The 18,842-nt window shown below is 39.4% G+C and overlaps 1 protein-coding gene across 2 annotated transcripts in view; it reads right to left on the reverse strand.

Moving 5' to 3' along the window:
- The window catches only part of LOC135452699 (neural-cadherin-like), a 59,724-nt gene that overhangs the window by 30,623 nt on the left and 10,259 nt on the right, over window positions 1-18,842 (reverse strand). For both annotated transcript variants that reach the window (XM_064723058.1, XM_064723057.1), the window contains exons 2-10: window positions 14,311-14,508; window positions 13,023-13,248; window positions 10,377-10,581; window positions 8,580-8,691; window positions 7,144-7,393; window positions 4,269-4,411; window positions 2,472-2,644; window positions 1,324-1,492; window positions 374-544 (exon numbers count right to left, since the gene is read on the reverse strand). In XM_064723058.1, the coding sequence (XP_064579128.1) occupies window positions 374-544; window positions 1,324-1,492; window positions 2,472-2,644; window positions 4,269-4,411; window positions 7,144-7,393; window positions 8,580-8,691; window positions 10,377-10,581; window positions 13,023-13,248; window positions 14,311-14,508 (1,647 nt within the window). The remainder of the gene's footprint in view (window positions 1-373; window positions 545-1,323; window positions 1,493-2,471; window positions 2,645-4,268; window positions 4,412-7,143; window positions 7,394-8,579; window positions 8,692-10,376; window positions 10,582-13,022; window positions 13,249-14,310; window positions 14,509-18,842) is intronic.

Raw genomic sequence — 18,842 nt, forward strand, 5'->3', positions numbered from 1 at the left:
CTGCTATCACTCCAGAGCTACAGACCATGTCTGAACTTCATATTACCCCATCCATAACCTGGAATTCTTATTCCTTATAAGATACTTCTTTAAACTGTATTTTAACCCAGAGAATAATTGCTCTGTATGAATGACATGGCTATTGTTTCAAGGAGCTTTCCCATAAGGCAGGCCTATGAGCCAAGGCTGTACATGTTACATAACACATATTACAGTGAGTAACAGCTCTGCAATAAATAAGCAAAGTGCATCTCTGGATGCACCAAATTTGTCACACGTTCTACTGCCAGGATAGGCAAAAACCCAAAAATCAGAGACATGGGGTACGCTCACACTCAGGGCACTGAAACTCTATCCAATGACTCTCAATTACATTCATAGTGGGTGTTTTCAAATCTGGGGTCATTGTCATTTTGGTCCAGGATGACAATATTGATCTGACATATCCCAATGAGTGGCTCCGCTGCCTGATCTGTTGCTGTCACAGTGATGGGATATTCCCTCTGCTTTTCTCGATCAAATACCTGAACAGTTGTCAGAACTCCTGAAAACAAATTAAATATCAAAGAGTTAAAATTCTATGCATCTGGCAACATTCTTCATGCAGATGTTTCTTTTTCTGTCAATACATTGGGATACAATGCAGTAGGTTATGTACACCTATAACATCAGGTTCAAGGATCCAACCCTGAGATTTAACAATTGCAACAGCTGACATTTTACTGCTCAGACAGACTCCAGACTCAAATTTTAGTTACATTTGCATCCACAAACGAGAGGAATTTGAATTAGAATGGAAGTGTAATTTAAGTTTAGAAAATGGAGATAAGTACAAACTAAGAGAATGAGTTTCTCAAAAACTTATTTATTTTGAAGAGCAGTAAGTACAGGGTAAAGAAATGTTTCATATCTTTTATCCTCCAGAAATTCAGCCTGAACTTAGTTTTGGCCTTCTAAGATTTAATTCCTTTGCTGTTTGTAAGACTGCTGTCATTTGGAATATGCCATTAGCAATGTTGCAAGGTAATGTACACATAACATAGGTTTGTTTGGGTTTTTAAATCCAGTTACAAAAGCACACAAGTTACTTCACAAAGCAGAACTGCCACATTTCAAGGAAAACATCAGTTTTAGTTCAGTACTGGACACATATGAAACTTAATTTCATGGAAGACTTGTTCATGCAGTTAATAGAGTTTGTATTTGGTCTGCAGTCAAACCACTAAATGAAAAACATGAAGTCTGATTTTATCTAAGCCTTTTCCCCAACAGTGTCCCCAGCTGGTTTCTCTATGCCATTACCAGCACTGACATTTGCTTTACCTGTGTCAGGGTGGATGCTAAATGCTGGTAGGACACCATCTCTGTGCATCAAGCCATATTTCACTATTCCATTGACCCCTTCATCAGCATCAGTGGCTTCAACCTGCAGAACAACAGTCCCTGAAGGCTGATTTTCCAGGACAGAAGCATGTTCCCGATAATACTGGCACTAAGAGAGAGAAGGAAAAGAAAGAACAATTTAAAAAAGAGAAAAATCAAGGACTTCCCTTGCCATTTGATTTAAAGATATGCGAGCAGGAGGAAAAGAATTATTTAGCTACACTCCCATTGCCATGCTTAGCTGTTAAAGCTTTATCTTACCGTGATTAATTTAAATTTCCCTTGCTATTTTGTGGTTATACAAACAACACAAAACATGAGGCCACTGAGCCTTTCCAGCTAATGAAAATATTTGGAGAAAATGTTAAAGTTGATTCTAAATGCAAATATTTTTCTATATTAGCAAAGGTCTAATAAAAAACGAGGGCACACACTTGCCCAAACCACAGAATTGTTTTGATCAAAAAGGGATTTCTACGCAAAGTAATTTTGTCAAGGAGAGGCTACTGAGAATTTCTAAGACTGACATGAATAGTTGCTGACTTTTCAAAATATGCTACATTGCTCATCAACATCTGAGCCATCAGCACCACACCTGAATATAGAAAACAGATCTTTAATGTGAATTAACATTCTGAAACCAAATTGAAACATTGATTTTTTACAGTACTTCACTGTTTAAGCTAAAACTCTCATTCTCTCTTTCTTTAGTTGCAGACACACAATCAGCAAATGAAACCTGTGTAATTTAGAGAGGTGTTCTGGAACAAGCCCACTGCACAGACAGCTATCCCTGTGGACTCCTGCTCACATGGGATCTCCAGAAGTGCTTCACTTGGCCTCACCCTCTGAAATGCCAGGGATGAGCTGTGGCTCAGGGAACAGACAGGAGCTCACAGGAGCTGTGCTGCCACAGGAGCAGAACAAACCCTGAAAGCCTTAGGGAGGGATGGAAAAGGAGGAGAAGACAGGACCCAGAGGGAAGGAGAGCACCTCCTGAGCAGCTCACCTGCTGCACACCTGCAGTACCAACAGCGCTAAAACATTTTGCACAGTCCAGTACAAATGCCAGAGGCTCATATATTTACCTTCTGAAAGACAGGTTTGTTGTTGTTGACATCATCAATTCTCACAACAACCTGGGCAGTACTTGTGAGAGGATGGGGCCCTCCAGAGGCATTATCATCAGTAGCTGTAACATTCAGAATATATTCTGTCCCCTGCAGCTCAGGAAATGGGCTTGCACGAAGTCTAACCAGCCCTGTAAAAACAACAGGTTGTGGGGATTTGCTGCATTAACCCATTCCCATTATCCTTCTCACTAGTGAACATGACAACAAAGTTAAGTTTCAAATACTATAGAATTAATTGGCAAAAAAGTACTTATACATGATTTTCTATATTAAAACTGTGGAGCTAATCCCAAGAGATGCTATCAATCAAATGTTTAAATGCTCTGACCAAAAAAATCTGTTTCTCACAAAAAAGATCTTCAGAAGTGTCATGTATATTAATGCTCTAGCTTTTAGACATTTTCAAAACGTATGTTCCTCTTCAGGTGCCAAAGCATCTGTAGAAATTTAACTCTTGGAACCTGCAACTATATTTGTAAGTCAGAAAGGAAGTGAAGGAGCTCACAGTAAACTCAGAGTCATGATTCAATGTTTGCAAGTTACCTGCAGACTGTATTTTTGGGAATGTTTCAGAATCTAACATTAATATTGCAAAAACCATGATTGCATTGAAATTAAAATTTCATGTTAAGTGAACTCTATGAAGTAAAGTGAAGGAATAACTAAGGGCAGCTTCCTCCTTCCTATGTATTCAATGCTTCTGCTTTGGAAAACCTAAGTTCAGATTTTGATTGCAGTTCAAAATACAAAGTAGTTTAACTAAAGTTAATTAAGTTACTTCAATCCTTCAATGGGATTTCAATTTGTTTGCCTGTTTCAATCTCAAAACATCCTCTTCTGTTTTTACAAGCAATCAACAGCAAATAAATCCTATTAATTTAAAGGGATATGCCAACCTACTCAGATGTTGGTGTTTGTGCATTTATTTTATTTACTTTTTTTTCCTAATGAGGACACCAATGTGGTGGGAACCTTTTTCTTCTCATGTTTTGAAAATATGTGACTACTGAAAATAACTAAAATGATGTAAGCACTGGCATTTCAGAACAAGTGCCTTAAATCTCAAAGTATTTCTCCACACATCTTTTTTTCTCATGCATGCAGTATTCTTGGCTAAACAACACAGGTGACTGATTAATCTTAAATGAAAAATATACTTCATTAGTTCAGATTTTATGTACTTTTAACTTCACTGAAATAAAACAGTGGTAGTCTCATTCCACCTACAGACACTTCATTCCACCTACAAACACTTCATTTTGTGTCAGCACAACATAGATAAGTTCAGCCAAGAAATGTTTGCTCTCACCAGCATAATCAGGACATTGACACAAGCACGGGGTGGGAAAAGCCTCATTTAAAATCCCAGATGACCAGTTTCTTATATTAAATTCTATTCAGATATCTGTCTGACATTTTGGAATGTCATCCTGTTATCAATAATAACATTCTCTATTAATTTACTGTTTCTTAAGTGACCTGTTATCTATAATAATGCCCTCTATTAAGTTACTGACTGAAAGCAAACACTAAACAGGTAAGAGAGGTCAATTATACACAGATTTGAGGAAATTATACAATTTTTTATCATTATAAGAGAGTATATGCATTCTTTCCCTTGCACTTTTTAAAATTAAGCTTCAAAGACAGCATATGTTATTTAGTTTATCCAGATAATAAGACCAAATTCAAGGTGCATCACAACAGAACCAACATTATGACCACAGCAGCAAAGAGCTAACACACAATTACCTTTCTTAGGGTCAATAACAAAGTTCCCTCTCTCATTCCCAGACAGAATATCATATGTCACACCATCTCCATCAGGATCAACAGCATTAACTGTGGCAATCAGTGTGTTTGGGCCTGCATCTTCAGAAACAAAGCTCCTGTAGCTGTTAAAAAACCCAGACAACAGCACACTCATTAATTTAACCAGGAATATATACAGAACTAAGCTTTACAACACCTAGTTGTTCAAAGGGCACTGAAGAAATTTGTAATTTTCTAATACAATTATACTGACATGATGCTTTTTTGTTAAGCAGTGAAATGATAGCATTGATGATCTATCCAGCCATCCACATCCTTCTGTTGTTACCCCCACATTTCCCTCCAAACTTTCAACGACCTTGAAGATGAGCTGTGCAACAAGACTTGTACTAAATGAAGAATTCACTTGGTTTTTTTTAGTTTAAAAATTGAGCTTCCTGATGCACAGACTCCAAGCTAACATTTGCTAAGTTAAAGCAGTTCCAATCACAGCACTTTTTGACAGAAGCCCTCAAAAGACTTTCAGTGCAGTCCTTGCCCCAGCAGGACTAAGATGAGAGGGAGATGTGGAGGATATGTGCATAATGTCAGTTTTACAAAAATCTCTGCTCAAGTCCAGACACATCACTGACATTGTAAGCTCTTAAGAGGCATTATCAGCCTAAGCTTAATGCTCTCTGGAGTAGAAAAGCCCCCTGCTTTAGCAAAGTCCCAAATATTTATTATTTTATCTGCCTGCATTGAGCAGTGGCAGACTAAGCACCCACCAGGGCTGCCCACAGGAGATATCCCAAAGCTCAGCTGTAAGAGGAACTGCAGCTGGCTGGATCCACCAGAACACAGATGCACCACTGGGTTAGTGCTCATGGACACACTGGCCAGATGCTGAGAACAGCAAAAAATTGAAAGGAAAAGAAAATGGATGCACAGGAAACCTCTTCCTTCACTTTTGTTGTAGAGATTTGTGTGTTTCCTATGAAACCTCCATAGAAACAGCTTCTTTTCTTCCCTCAGTTTTATATGCAATGGAGTAAGAGAAGTAAATCATTCTGGTTGAGCTCAGTCACAAACCTCGAGACACTGTCTTAACTGTGCATCTTAATAGCAAATGAACAATAATACTGATAATTTTTTACATGAAATGCAGGGAGAGTGGAGTTCAGAAGAGATCTCTTAAAAAAGAGAAAGTAAAAACTGACAGCATGAAAGAGAGTGGTAGCCTTAAGCATTTCCTAACTGAGCTAAAGAATAACTGTGATGAAAGAGAGCTCATGGCAAGGAATCATGAGTTCATACTGGGCTGTAAATCTGTTTGAACAAAGGGCTAGAAGGACAACATCATCTCCTAGATTTGTATTAGGCTGCCACAGAGCACAGCATTAACTGCAAACAGTCTCTCAACAGGCCCCAATTTACATGTGTTCACAATGATTCCATTTCATGGAAAATTTCAACTAAATTCTGTCTGAAATTTACCTCTGGGTTGAGGATTTTTTCATAACAGGAAAGATAAAGAAAAATCAAAGCCTAGGTAACCAAAACCTTGAGATAATTTGTATTCCAGGAGATGAATTCAATTCCAGTGCCTATCTACACATACACACAACAGTAGTTTCCCTGCTACTGCACAGAGAACAGAAAAGCTTCTTGTGAAGGTTTGGTAATTTCAAATAATATTAATTTTAATCATATTCTTCAGTAAACTTTAAGTACAAGAGCTGGCAGGGATTTTTTTTAAACTATGTTTTCTGTTTCCAATTTGTTAGAGATGTTTACAGCATTTTAAACAGTATCACTGGCTTCTGATTAAAATATTAGGAACAGATGCAGATAAATATTCAATATCTCTGAATAGTAAAAGAAATTAAATGATGAAAAATAGGAAGAGTGAGAAACATAACTTGGTTTATTTGAAAATATAGATAAATCCAATAATAAATTCCAAAAGATCAAATTTTCCAAGTCATATCTCTTCAGCAATGTTTAGAAAAGAAAGAAAGGCACAAGATTTTGAAGCCAGAGGTTATCTGCACATAAAACAAGGTCTGTCAGAAAGCTTTGATGTTTTGTTCAGCTAAACCCCAAGCTTAACATCACTGAAATCTTTGCTTTGGTTTTGTTCTGGGCAACTTCTACTTTTAAGAGTAGAAGTTGGTGCAGAAACTGACTGGAAATTCCATTGCTAAGCCTCAGTGCAAGTTTTTAGCACTTCTGGCATTGCTTTGGATGCTGCTGAGTCCCAGCTATGGAAGCAAAGTGCTTACAAGTATTTAGAAGAAAAAAATATATACATACAATTTGTAGGGGATGGAAAGTGAAATTAAGTGAACTCCACTTAATGGCACTTGTGGGTTTTGTAATTCAGTTGCCATTTAGGATTGTGTCATCTAAGCATTTTTCTTTGACAGCTATAAACCAGGGATGCAGACTGCTGACTCTAAGTTTAAACTGCCTAATTAAAAGGCAGAATTCCCCCATGTCTCTAGATGAGGGCTGATGGCAACAACTCTGTTGCCTGTTTTTTCTGCCTGATTTCCTTTGGTGGTGGAGGGGCGCTCCTGAACTGTATAATCTGAAATGATTGCACCATATCTTTCAGTACACACTGGAAAAAATAAAAGTGCATTAAAGAGATATAATAAATAATAATAAATAAAAATGTAATAAGATATATTGTTTATATACTATCTTTTTTTTGTTGCAAGTTTCAGAGTCATAATATCACCCCACAATTGTCAGACCAGCTCTCAGCTTTGATTGAACCAAAGCCAATTGCCATTCCGTGATCAGCCATGCAACCAAAACACAAAAAACAACAGTAAAAGATAACAGAGTCTGAAGAATATGTATTTACATAGTCTGAGAAAACTCAGGTGCTTCATCATTCACATTGGAGACATGGATCCTAACAGTTGCTGTGCCAGTCCTGGGCTCTTCCCCCTGATCCACAGCCATAATGATGAACTCATAGAGGTGGTTGGGGCGCTCATAGTCCAACCTTGTGGCTGGGAAAACAGTGCCGTGAGAGGTAATGCTGAAATCTTGGCTCAGAGTGTAATACAGCAGCTGGGCATTCTCCTTGGAGTCACAGTCAGTGGCTGTCACTGGCAGAAGAGAAGAGAAAGACATTGAGTAGATCAAAGTTAGTGAATTGGAATGGTGAGTGCATTTACTGGTACTGTGACAGGATTTGCCTTGCCATGTGGTGTGTGAAATCAGTCAAGAACTCTGCTGTCCCTTGTGCTTTTTAGTGAACTCACCCTTACTCAAAAATAGGTAATTTTAAAAACCAAAAGTTAAGTCCCTGGGAGAATTTAGATACTAGACCTTGACTTTGGTAAAGAGTCCTGTACCAGCAAGAATATATTCTCACATACAGAAGTATATTCTCATGTCCACCTGACCTACACTGCTGACTCAAAATCACTCAGATCATACACTGGGAAATTAAAGATGGGACATTTACATACATTATTCAACTGATGCCCATTATGTGTTTGTCAGACTCTATTCATAACCTACAAAAATCTATGCTAAAAGCACAGCTACCAGACTAGTGACTAATAAACTACCATTAGTCCAGGATAAATCACTAAGCAGAACAATAGGAGGTTATAAAAGCCTGTTTACTTGGGAAAAGCAATTTTCCAGCAGTTGAATTTCCTTTTCCCCCCCTCAAGTTTAGAGAAAGTTTATGTAAGGGTATAAAACTAATACAAGGCCCTTGTACATCTGCTTAATAGACACAAATTTGTTTTCTTGCTACACTCTACAGAGCACCACTACTTGAAGCTCAAGTTCTTGGTCTCCCTGGGAAGAAGCAAATTCTTGTCAAGCATCCAAACAAAACCTCACACAGAACAGTTAAAGTGTGCAAGAGGCTGTTGATGTAAAAGAGCAGAACTCCTACAGCAAGCCCACACAGGACTCTCAGAGACAGGCAGAGAAGGAGAGCTGAGGTGTCCATAACTCCAGGATCACTCTCTTCCTCCAAGAAAGGCAGCAAGACTGCTACTATGAGCCTGCTGCCATAATACCAACCACAACAAAGTTCTGTTACTTCAAAATTCCACAAAGAAAATCTGTTTCCTTTGCATTCCTGTCCCCCAGAATTGCTTGGGCTGTGGCACCAGTAAATAACTCTGACATGAATCTACAAGGTGTCATTTGCCTTCAGAGAGCTGCAACAACCCACGCTGGGACAAGTAATTTTGCTTTCTGAACTGAATTCTAAGTGGTGCAAGGGAGAAAAATGCAGTGAACACAATAAATGGCTCCAGGAGCACTAACCTTGGAGAAGTGCAGTTGTCATAGGAACTGTTTCAGGAACACCAACTTTGCTGTAAATCGACTGATGAAATTCGGGGGCACAGTCATTCACATCTGTGATTACAACCAAAACCTTAATGGGGAAGAGGGGAATGTTAAACAGCAAAGTGAATCAAGGGAACAACCTCACTGCTCTGGAAATACCACATGGAAGAATTTCCCCAAAAATACCCTTGAAGTCTTCAGCAGCTATAGGATGAGACATTTTTCTTAGATTGCTCTTTTTCTGCTGAGTGCCACTGAAATATTACATTCCAAGATACTAGCAATTGCCAAGTCCCTGACCCTGCAGCAATGTTTTCCACTCACCCTTCATCTCCATTGATTATTCCTTATTACTAGTTTAAAGGAAAATGCACCATCTGCTTGCCAAGCACCCTTTTTCCATTATCTTATCTTGCAACACTTCTGTGATTTGTAACACTAAAAACTCTACTGCCAAGCATATTACATTTTAGCATTATAAATCTCTAAGGCCAAGTTCTGAATTTAATTACAGCAGCACAAATCAGATATAAGTGGAACTGATCTCCAGGGAAGTGATCAGAGCCCCAAGCCTGGCAGGGCTCAAGGAGTGCTTGGACAATGCTCTGAGGCACAGGGTGGGATTGTTGGGGTGTCTGTGCAGGGCCAGGAGCTGGACTCAATCCTTGTGGGTCCCTTCCAACTCTGGATATTCTATGGTTCTGGAAAACCAAGTAAGAGATACAATTTTGCCTCTAACATCTTTACAAATGCTTTCTTATTCCTGTGTCAAATATGAGTCCACAGTTTACACTCCCAACAGTAAGGGGTGTGTAAAGGAGCTTTTCTAGTGGCTCATACTGCACTTTATGCAGTCATTGGAGGCATTCTGCATTACAGAGCATAAAGCAGAGCTGTATTCCATGAGCCTTGCAGAGCAGCCATGCATGAGCTCGAGCTGTTCTCTCAACTATTGAGGTTCTATCAGTCCAAAGCAGGTACAAGTTAAACTACCTCTAGGCTAAATATATTTGTAAAATCATCTCATAATCCTCTTTTGAGTCATATTTTACCATTCTTCATCTTGTAGTATACAAGGGTCAGCTGAAACTATCAGGCCCTGGTGTGCCACAGCCAGTGTTTGCTACACTGGCACACTGCTTCCTGTCTCTCTGTGTCCTCACACTTTATCCTAGTAATTCTGTCTCCAGCTCCCTCTCTTATTTCCTGCAGCAGGAACAAACTCATATAGTATGCTTTTCCTAGCTCAGTGAATCTCTGAATTCAAATAACTGTAATAACTATATTAAGAAATATTTTTGCTGTCAAACAGCTTTCTAAAATACCACAAACCATCAGCTTTTAATATCAGTGAATTTTTATTACTTTCTTGTTTTACGAGTTCACTTCGTGTTCTTGATATACAAAACAAGTAATTCTTAGTCCTGCCTTTGCTTTAGAGTGGAATAATCACAAATGTACCTCATGCTTGATTAAAGCAGAGTAAGGCAAAAACTCTTGGCCACACCCATTTCCATGTGTTACCAGGTAAGATTTGTATCCATGATGGGATGGCATACTGATCCCTCAGAAACAGCTTTTAGAGCATCTGCAAGAGTGAAATCCAAGAGCACCTAAACCACTCCTCAACATCTCCCCAGAGACAGAAAGACTTTTGAAACGGGCAGCAGAACAGCCAGCATGGGGAAATGGGAGCTCCTGGTGGATCTGTCCAGATTCCAAAGGATGAAGGAAAGTGGAACTGCAGCCAGGCTGCTGGAGGGGAACACCTACCTCAGCAGCAGTGCTGAACTGCTCCTCACTCTCCTCTGCCCTGACCAAAAGGAGGAACTGGTGGGGGTCTCCTTCATAATCCACACTCCGAGTTAGACTGAGCTCTCCTGTCGCCCCATCAATGCTGAACAGACCCCCAGGATTAGTGAGCAAACTGTAGCTCAGGGATTGCTTTTGATAGGACACAGCAGTGACTGTAAGAAAGCTGAATTAAAAGAAATAAAAAGAGAGGACTCAAGGACATAACACAACATTCTGAAAAATATGACAAAAGCAATGCATATCAGTAGTGATGGTGCAACCCTGCAGGTTTGCTCAGAGGTATCCTCAATGAAGTCAGTGACAGCTGTATCTAAACACCAAATTCAAGCATTTTGTTACACAGAGCTTCTATCACCTTGGGGTTAAACAGATAAAGATTCTTGGAAGCAGAACACAGTAAGGATTAAAAATGCAGGAACAGAGGATTTAAATTTTGCTGCAACTGAATTTGCCTACTTCAACTTCCTTCTGTGGTAGTGATGGTTTTCAGGCAGGAAACTAAAAGATAAAGCAAGATGAAAAAGATTTGTTTTAATAACAGCACAGTAAGTTTGCTGCAGTCATACCATCCTAAAGTTCCAATAGATAACAGCAAAAGGATAAAAGCCAGGCCCTAACAGCAGTGTGTGTTACAGCTTACACTGGACATATATTTTTAGCTCATCTGACACTATCCTTTTTCCACTGCAGTGCAATGAATTTAAAGCCTTCAAGTGGAAACACCCACAATAAGAACTAAAAGAAGAAATTTAAAACTAAATATTTTTAAAATATTTAAACCAGAAAATTAACTCCTCAAGTTCTTTTGCTTTAACATGCAAGTTTCTTAGGAAAAACAATTCCATCTCCCAGAAGCACACACACACCAACATGATCCTGTGGTAATTACAGTCAAAAACACACAAACTCATTTTGTGCAAACTCCTTTTTCCCCCCTGCACTGCCATGCTGCCATGCCTCACTTCCCCCTGGTGCACTGCTGAACCAATGGACAGCACTGCTGAGGGTCATCATCTCTCTTCAGTTTTCTCCTCTATTTTCCTGTGCTGAGGTCTCACAGGCAGTTTCAGCGGGTGCATGACTGCATTCCTGCCCACAGGAATTATTTTGCTCTCCTTCCAGCTCCCTGCCCTAGCTAGATGTTCAAGCCACCTCTCCTCTCCTGCCAGCACTGAAAATCTCAAGGCCATGCTGGGAGCAGATTTAACAACCCAACTGAAAACTTTTTTATCTTTGTACCTGCTCAGCTCAGGCTGCCTGTGCAGCTGTAGCTCATTGGTGTGACAGGCAGACCAAAGGAAGGGAAAGATTTGGTAATGATCCTCTGCTCAGCAGCAGCCTTAAATCAGGCTCTAATTAGGAAATCCTAAACCCAGAAGTTCAGTGCATGACAGCAACTCTGCTCTGGTTTGGCAAACTAAAACCACTACACCTTCATACTTGAGTAATTGGCCCAATTTAAATAAGAGAATTTTAGGATTCCAGATGAATTTTCATGGCTATTTCTGGACAACACATTACAACAGAAACAACTTTCACACTTTCATTGAGTATATTCAAACCTTTATAGATGTAATAACCACACAAAATAGTTAATTCCTTTTGGATATTACCAACTCATTTGACCAACTGACTAATCTACTATCATCTAAGGTGTGCAAACCTATTTCTAATAGTGATAAAAAAAGTTATGAATAATTTTTTTTTAATTCTAAACATTATTGAATCCAATACAGCAAGTACCTGTTGGACATTATAGTATTTTGCAGTTATTCCATTTCTTTTATGCCTGTGCAATTTAATTTTATTGCAGCTTAAAAAAAAAAACACCTTGTTATCTACTAAGATTTTGTTTTAAATCTTAACAGTCCTTAGTTATTTGGGCACTGTAAAACTGTGTGTTCCAGACTGAACATTAGCACCACAGATAATATAATATTAATAATATTTGAACTGCCACAGAAGGAACACATTGCCTGGACAGAAGTATTCTCGATTCAAGTGGAAGAGAAAATGTTTGTTGTAAGAAAAAATCAGTTTGGAAAAGAAGGGACTGAGTATTCAGATGGACTTATGTTACTAACATTTTCTGTGATATTTCAATTGACATGGAGATACAAAGGATGGAGAAATAAAATAACAAGTTCTGTGGCATCTTCATTTTAGCTCAGTTTGTCATTGTGATGAAGACAGGAAAAAGAATCTTGATTTTTCCAATTTTCTCTTGGGAGTGAAGGCATTTCTCCAAATTTGACATGTAAAGTTAATGTATTCTTTCACACAAGATATCTTTCTTTATGATGTAACAGTACTAATTTCTATTCTGCATGTTGTCTGAAAGTTAAAAAACAATCAACATCTAATCCTTTCCATATAATTTCAAAAAGTAAGAAAGCACAACTATTCAATAGCACCTCTCCCTGTGAAAGGGTGACTAAAACAGTACAACCCCAAACTGCGTTGGGATCACTTCTATTAAGAGACCTGGATTGCTTCTCACAGTATTTATCTATGATTCACAAACAATACCAAGGCTCTGGGGAGATCAGAGAGAAGTCCAAAGCAGGACACAAGCTCCCTGCCCTGCTGTGAGCTGTTACTTACACTTCTCCTGGCAGGGTGCTCTCAGGAACGTACACAGAGTACGAGATGTTGGTGAACTGTGGCGGCCGAAATCCAGCAATTACAGACACAGAGGCTGGGGACCCTCTGCTGCCAAGCTTGTCTGCTGCTAGTACAGTCAGCAAATACTCCTTGTCCCTCACCAGTGGCAAACCTGTTGTTTTAATCCAGCCAGTGTCCTTCTCAACTTCAAATCTGTCTTCACCACCTGGAAGGAACATGTCCACAAATTGTCATCAGTGAGAACATTTTTGTTTGATTAAAATTAGGAGGAGAATACAGTGTCAATCCCAAGTTGGCTTTGGCTTAGGATCAGCATGCACACTAAAATTCAAAAGTTTGTTTAGAACTTGGAAATCAGTCATTACATTCATCATTTATGACTGCACTTCAAAATTCTATTTCACTCTCTGGACAATTATCACTCTTCTTTATCACTGAATTATAAAATAGTTTGGATTGGGAGGGACCTGAAAGTCCATCTCATTCTACCCCCTGCCATGGGCAGGGGCACCTCCTACAAGACCAGCCTGCTCCAAGCCCTGTCCAGCCTGGCCTTGGACACTTCCAGGGATCCAGGGGCAGCCACAGCTTCTGTGGCTGGGCATCCCCCCCCTCACAGGGAGGAATTTCTTCCCAATATCCCACCTAAACCTACTCTCTGTCAGTTTAAGCCATTCCCCCTTGTCCTGTCACTCCAGGCTCTTCTGAATAGTCTCTCTCCATCTTTTATCCTCCAAAACTTTGCTGTTGCTTGACCCCAAGTATCCCTTACCAGAAAATACTCCACTGGAGAGGTATTGCTGCTCCTCATCTGCTCAGACACTTTTGAATTATTACTAAAATTTCTTAAAAGGAGACACACAAGATATTATCACTGAGTTTGTACAAGCTTTGCACAACCCAGACCTTTACAAGTTCTTTACATATGAACCAGAAGCATGACTCCTACAAGGAACAGGAACATTAACCCTCCCCTCCACCCAATAAACTACTCCTTCACAGACTGTCATAAATACAGTCCCCATTGGCACCCCTTGCCAAAGCCTTGGATTACTGACTGCTCCTCTCCCCATCATACCCAGGGATATATTTTGGCGAGAACTCAACTTTGCAAAGAAATCTATGCATGCATCAATAAAAGTTGATTTTTCTCACACACAGAGGTGAAGGTTTATGGACCTCTTGCAGGAGGAAGGGAAAATTAAACTGAGGATAAAAAGGTCACAATAGAGCATAATACTCAGGGAATGGGAGGGTTAAAATTTACCTTCCAAGAGAAAATATTCCACAGTTCCATGGATCCCTTCATCTGCATCCACAGCAAGCAGCTTGTACACCTCAGTGCCTCCTGCAGCCTCGGGGGAAACCACAGCCAGGAAGGGGAAGGGCTCCATGGCCCACTCGGGGACGTTGTCATTCACGTCTGTCACAGTAAGTGACACGTGCACCAGGTACCAGTCCTTCCCTAAGGGGCACAGCAAAAGGAGAAATCATTAGACAGCTCCTTCATGGCACTGAGAGTAACAGGAAACTACCAGGACCTGAGTGTGCATCTCCTGCAATACTGCTGGCACACAGTCCAGAAACACCTGGAGTCTGAAGTTCTTCTGGAATGAACAGCACCCAGGAACAATGTGGGGAAGAAATAACCAGCACAAGCACTGCAAGACTGGGGCCACACACATCACATTCTTCTGAGATCTATTCCTAGGAAACATCATACATTCTTAAATTTTCAAACTTTAAATACCTTTTTTCTAAAAAGTGTTTTCTCTTTCTGAAGAAGGAAAAAAAAAAAGCATCAAATGTTTTGTTTATGCAAAGTTACAGCAACTCTGAATTTTGAAAGTTAAATACTTGTTGCCAAAAAATTCTAATCTACTCTAACCAATGATTTGCCCTTCTATGAAGTTCACTGAAATCCTAACATAGTTTTCACTCCTATTTAAGTTGAAATATTATTAAATACCAATCAAAATCCAGAAGAACAAATCACCACAAAACGGAACTTCAAAATTTTCCAAAAATCAACAGCATAAGATTCTTAAAAATTGAGGAAAAAATATTTATTATACTTTTACCATTATTAAATTAAATCATGAAATAGCAAAGCTCCTAACAGAACTGCACTGGCACTGCACTGTGCTCCAGCCTGAAATGTGGCCCAGGCCAAAGCTGCCATCTACACTGACAGCATGACTTAGCCACAAGCTTAATAATGGATGTGAAGAGTTTCTAAAGTTGATGGTGTTAATACTTGATTTCAGTGTTGATTTATTATTTATACATACATGAAAACATACAGACAAGCATTTATTTTCAAAACAGCTCTATGGGAATTGAAACAACATGCTAAAAGGAACATCTAAAACTACCAGTTTTAATTTAAAGCTGATTAATAATACAAAGACCTTAGTATTTAAGTATATATTGAAGTAGAAAGTGCTGCCAAAATATCTAATCTTGTAGACAATGCTAAGGAAGACTGTTCTCCCTGGAAGTTCACTTAGGCTGAACTGCTGTACTCATTCTCCCTCTCTACTGCAGCGTGACATCCTTCTACAAAAACCATCCCTATTCCAACTAAATTCTGTCCCTTTGTGTGAGGTGTGCATGCACAGACATCTCCCTTCACTCCCACAGAAGCACCTCCTGCAGCCTCAGCTTTCCACACTGAGGAGTTCCTGTCTGCTGGCACGTGGCAGGTTCAGCACAGCACACCAGGGCCTGCCATCTGTGAACAAGCAGCTCGTGGGCTCTTGTAAAGAAAACTCCTTGGTGTTGTGACTGGCAAAGTCAGACAGAAGTTTCTTAGTTTAGATTCCTGAGACTTAATCCATCATGACCTTTGAGTACATCTATTTTTACCCAGAAAATTCTCTTAACAGAAAAAATCAGCAGTCACCCAGGATAATCACTGAGGCTGTCTTGAGTTCACCTTGTAAAATTGTATTAATTTATCTGTATTTTAAACCTGTGAGTGAGTACATGGCCTTTTTTTGTTTCTCTAAAGAGCAACAAAATGTATATTGACAGTAACTTGTTAAAGCCAAATTAATTTCTATATAATTATATCCTGTACCCAGAATCTAATGTTCTAGGGAATATAAGTTTTACAGTAGCACATATAAAAAAACAGTGCCTACAGCAAAACCCAATATCTAATTTATCAAACAGCAAATTACAGAAGTGAACAGTTTCCTGAAAGAGAAGCTGTATTGGGTTTGCCCATTAAACATGCACCACTGTAGAACATGGATACATGCAACGTGTTCTGACATTTTCATGGCAAAATTCCCAGTTTCCATGTACATCCAAGTCTTTCAAAGCCTCCCTGACTGTGGGACCCCCTGTGTGTTAGGTATCACTGCACCTCTGCAGACAGAAGTGTTGGGAGGCCCAGTGAAAGGATGCTCAATTCAGCCTCTGTAGACAGATGTTCTTTAAAACAGTGCCTGTGAAGCCAAAGTTTCTAAAGACAAACTCAGACTGTCTCACCACAAAACACAGCTGGCACTGGGGTGAGAGCACAGTTGCCCATTCTGCTGTTGCACTTCCCTTGCAGTCACCCAGGTGTAATTCCCTTCAGCATTCAGACAGAACCTGAGAGCAGCTGCTTTGCTTTCTGCTGGGTGTAGCACAAAAAAAAAAAAAAAAAAAAAGCCACAAGAAGCTGAAAAACCTTTAAAAACCCTCAAATATGTCAAAAGCAGCAGCATGTATATTACTTCTCACTGCCATACTAAATAGTACCAGATTTGTTTTAAATATTTGTGTTCTCATGTCAGAATGTGTGTCCCAAAAGTCCCAGGTCAGCCAGTCCAAGACACCTGAAGAAAATGCAGAGGAGGGAAGGTGCTGGACATTGATGCAAAGCTAAAATACATCACAGTAGCACACAGCAGGGAGAGCTCTACATGATAAATGCCAAATGCAATCATGACTGCTTGAACTCCTAAGATTTTAATTAAAAGGTGTCCAAACAGAGAAGCTGCAAAAGGCAGAAGTTAATGTCAAAGTTGGCTGTCTCTTCTCCAAAGAACAGCTCTGGTGGAAGCTGCCCCAAGTTTGTACATATCCACATTAGCCTAGTTTGCCTGGGCACACTGTGGGCTTAAAGTAGCAGCACTAAATTAGAAGCTGGGTTAAGAACCTCTGAAAATCTGCCCCCATAATAGCAAGACCTACTGAGGATTTGAATGCTACCTTGGTAACCCTGCTAGGAGTGGAAAGGTTACTGATGTTTGTCTCTCTGCTGTCTGGAAATCATTCTCCTAATCAGCCCCTGAACTCACACGAGTTCAAGTCCTGCTAGAGTTCCTAACATGCATGTATTATGTATTCCTCTGTCCAAAGGTAAGTCCCAATTTAAGAATAATTATTTTATATTGAAGAAGCAGTAATAAATCTGGTTACAAATCCCACTTTCATCACTTAACCAATGCCAATTCACTGAAAATTAATATGCTGATACTTGGAACATACTTGTAACTGAGAAACAGTTGTAAGAAAACTGTGCAGAAGTGCATAAGCACCAAGCTTAATCCTCACACACCCTAGTAAACTTTGTTGCTCAAAAACTCAAAGGACTTTGGCACATTTCTCCAGGTACTTGTATTTTAGCATTTAGGAGACCTTAGTGTTGTTCTGACATCTTGGCAAGACCAAAGCTTTCAGCAATATGTTGGTTACTTCTGAAACACATGAATAACCTAAAGAATTTTGTTGGGACAGTCAGGACAGTCAGCAGGAACTGCAGTGCAGGTAATGGAAGAGACATTTAAGTGCCTCTCTTGACCAGCATCCATTTCCACTGCATATGACTCCACAGCTCTTATTGGTATATTATCCTCCTCCATCAACCCCAGACAATCTGATTCATAAGAAAAAATGCTGAATAAATCATCATGATTTCCCAGATAAAGGCAGTCTGGAGGAAAATAACTGCAAGTGAGTTTTCCCTTGACTGCATACCATATATCAAAGGGAAAACTGCAGCAGAAACACCAACCAGGACTGGACCTCTCTGCAGAGACCTCCAAATGTGACCTGACAACTTGTGGAAACAACATCAGGGTGCCCAGCGAAGCACGATGGGACAGAGCTTGCCAGAGGACAGCCAATGTGATGAGGAGACTGACAGCAACAATAATGGCTGGGTAACATGTGGATGTCTAGCAGGACAATGCATTCAGGATTTCAAAGTACCTGATTTTTTTAAGCATAACTCCACATTCTAATTAGCACAGCAAGAATTTCCAGGTTTTTGCTTGACTGTAATTACCATGACACACACAAAAGGCAGTCTCTTGTGTTTTGTAACTGACACAGCTGCTTGCCTGCAGAACAGACCTTAAACCAGATTTTCAACTCATTTTGAATAACGTATATAAAATTAATATCCTCTCTTACTTATGAAAATTTTTCATGCTTTAAGACAGTGGATGGATAGAAATTTTAGAACTATACACCTCCCTACAGTTCAGGTGTCTCAATGCCTCTGTCCATCAAAACAGCTCCCTTACGTATCTTACAGATATATTAATTATATATTTACATCGGTATATAAAAGTAACAGTACATGAACATGAATCTGCATTCATATATTATGGTTAATAGTAGTTTATTAGTACTATATGTGCAGTAATATTGCTACATTATAGAAGAAAATATTATGTTACAATTCCCCTCAAATCTTAGCAGAAACAGCTTAAAACTGATAATCCTCTGTGGATTTGGGTTAAGTCCTACAAACACACAGAAAGGTTCTACTGAAATTATCTGTTCCAAATACCAAGT

Source organism: Zonotrichia leucophrys, chromosome 11 (genome assembly GCF_028769735.1).
Source record: "Zonotrichia leucophrys gambelii isolate GWCS_2022_RI chromosome 11, RI_Zleu_2.0, whole genome shotgun sequence".
NCBI lineage: Eukaryota > Metazoa > Chordata > Aves > Passeriformes > Passerellidae > Zonotrichia > Zonotrichia leucophrys.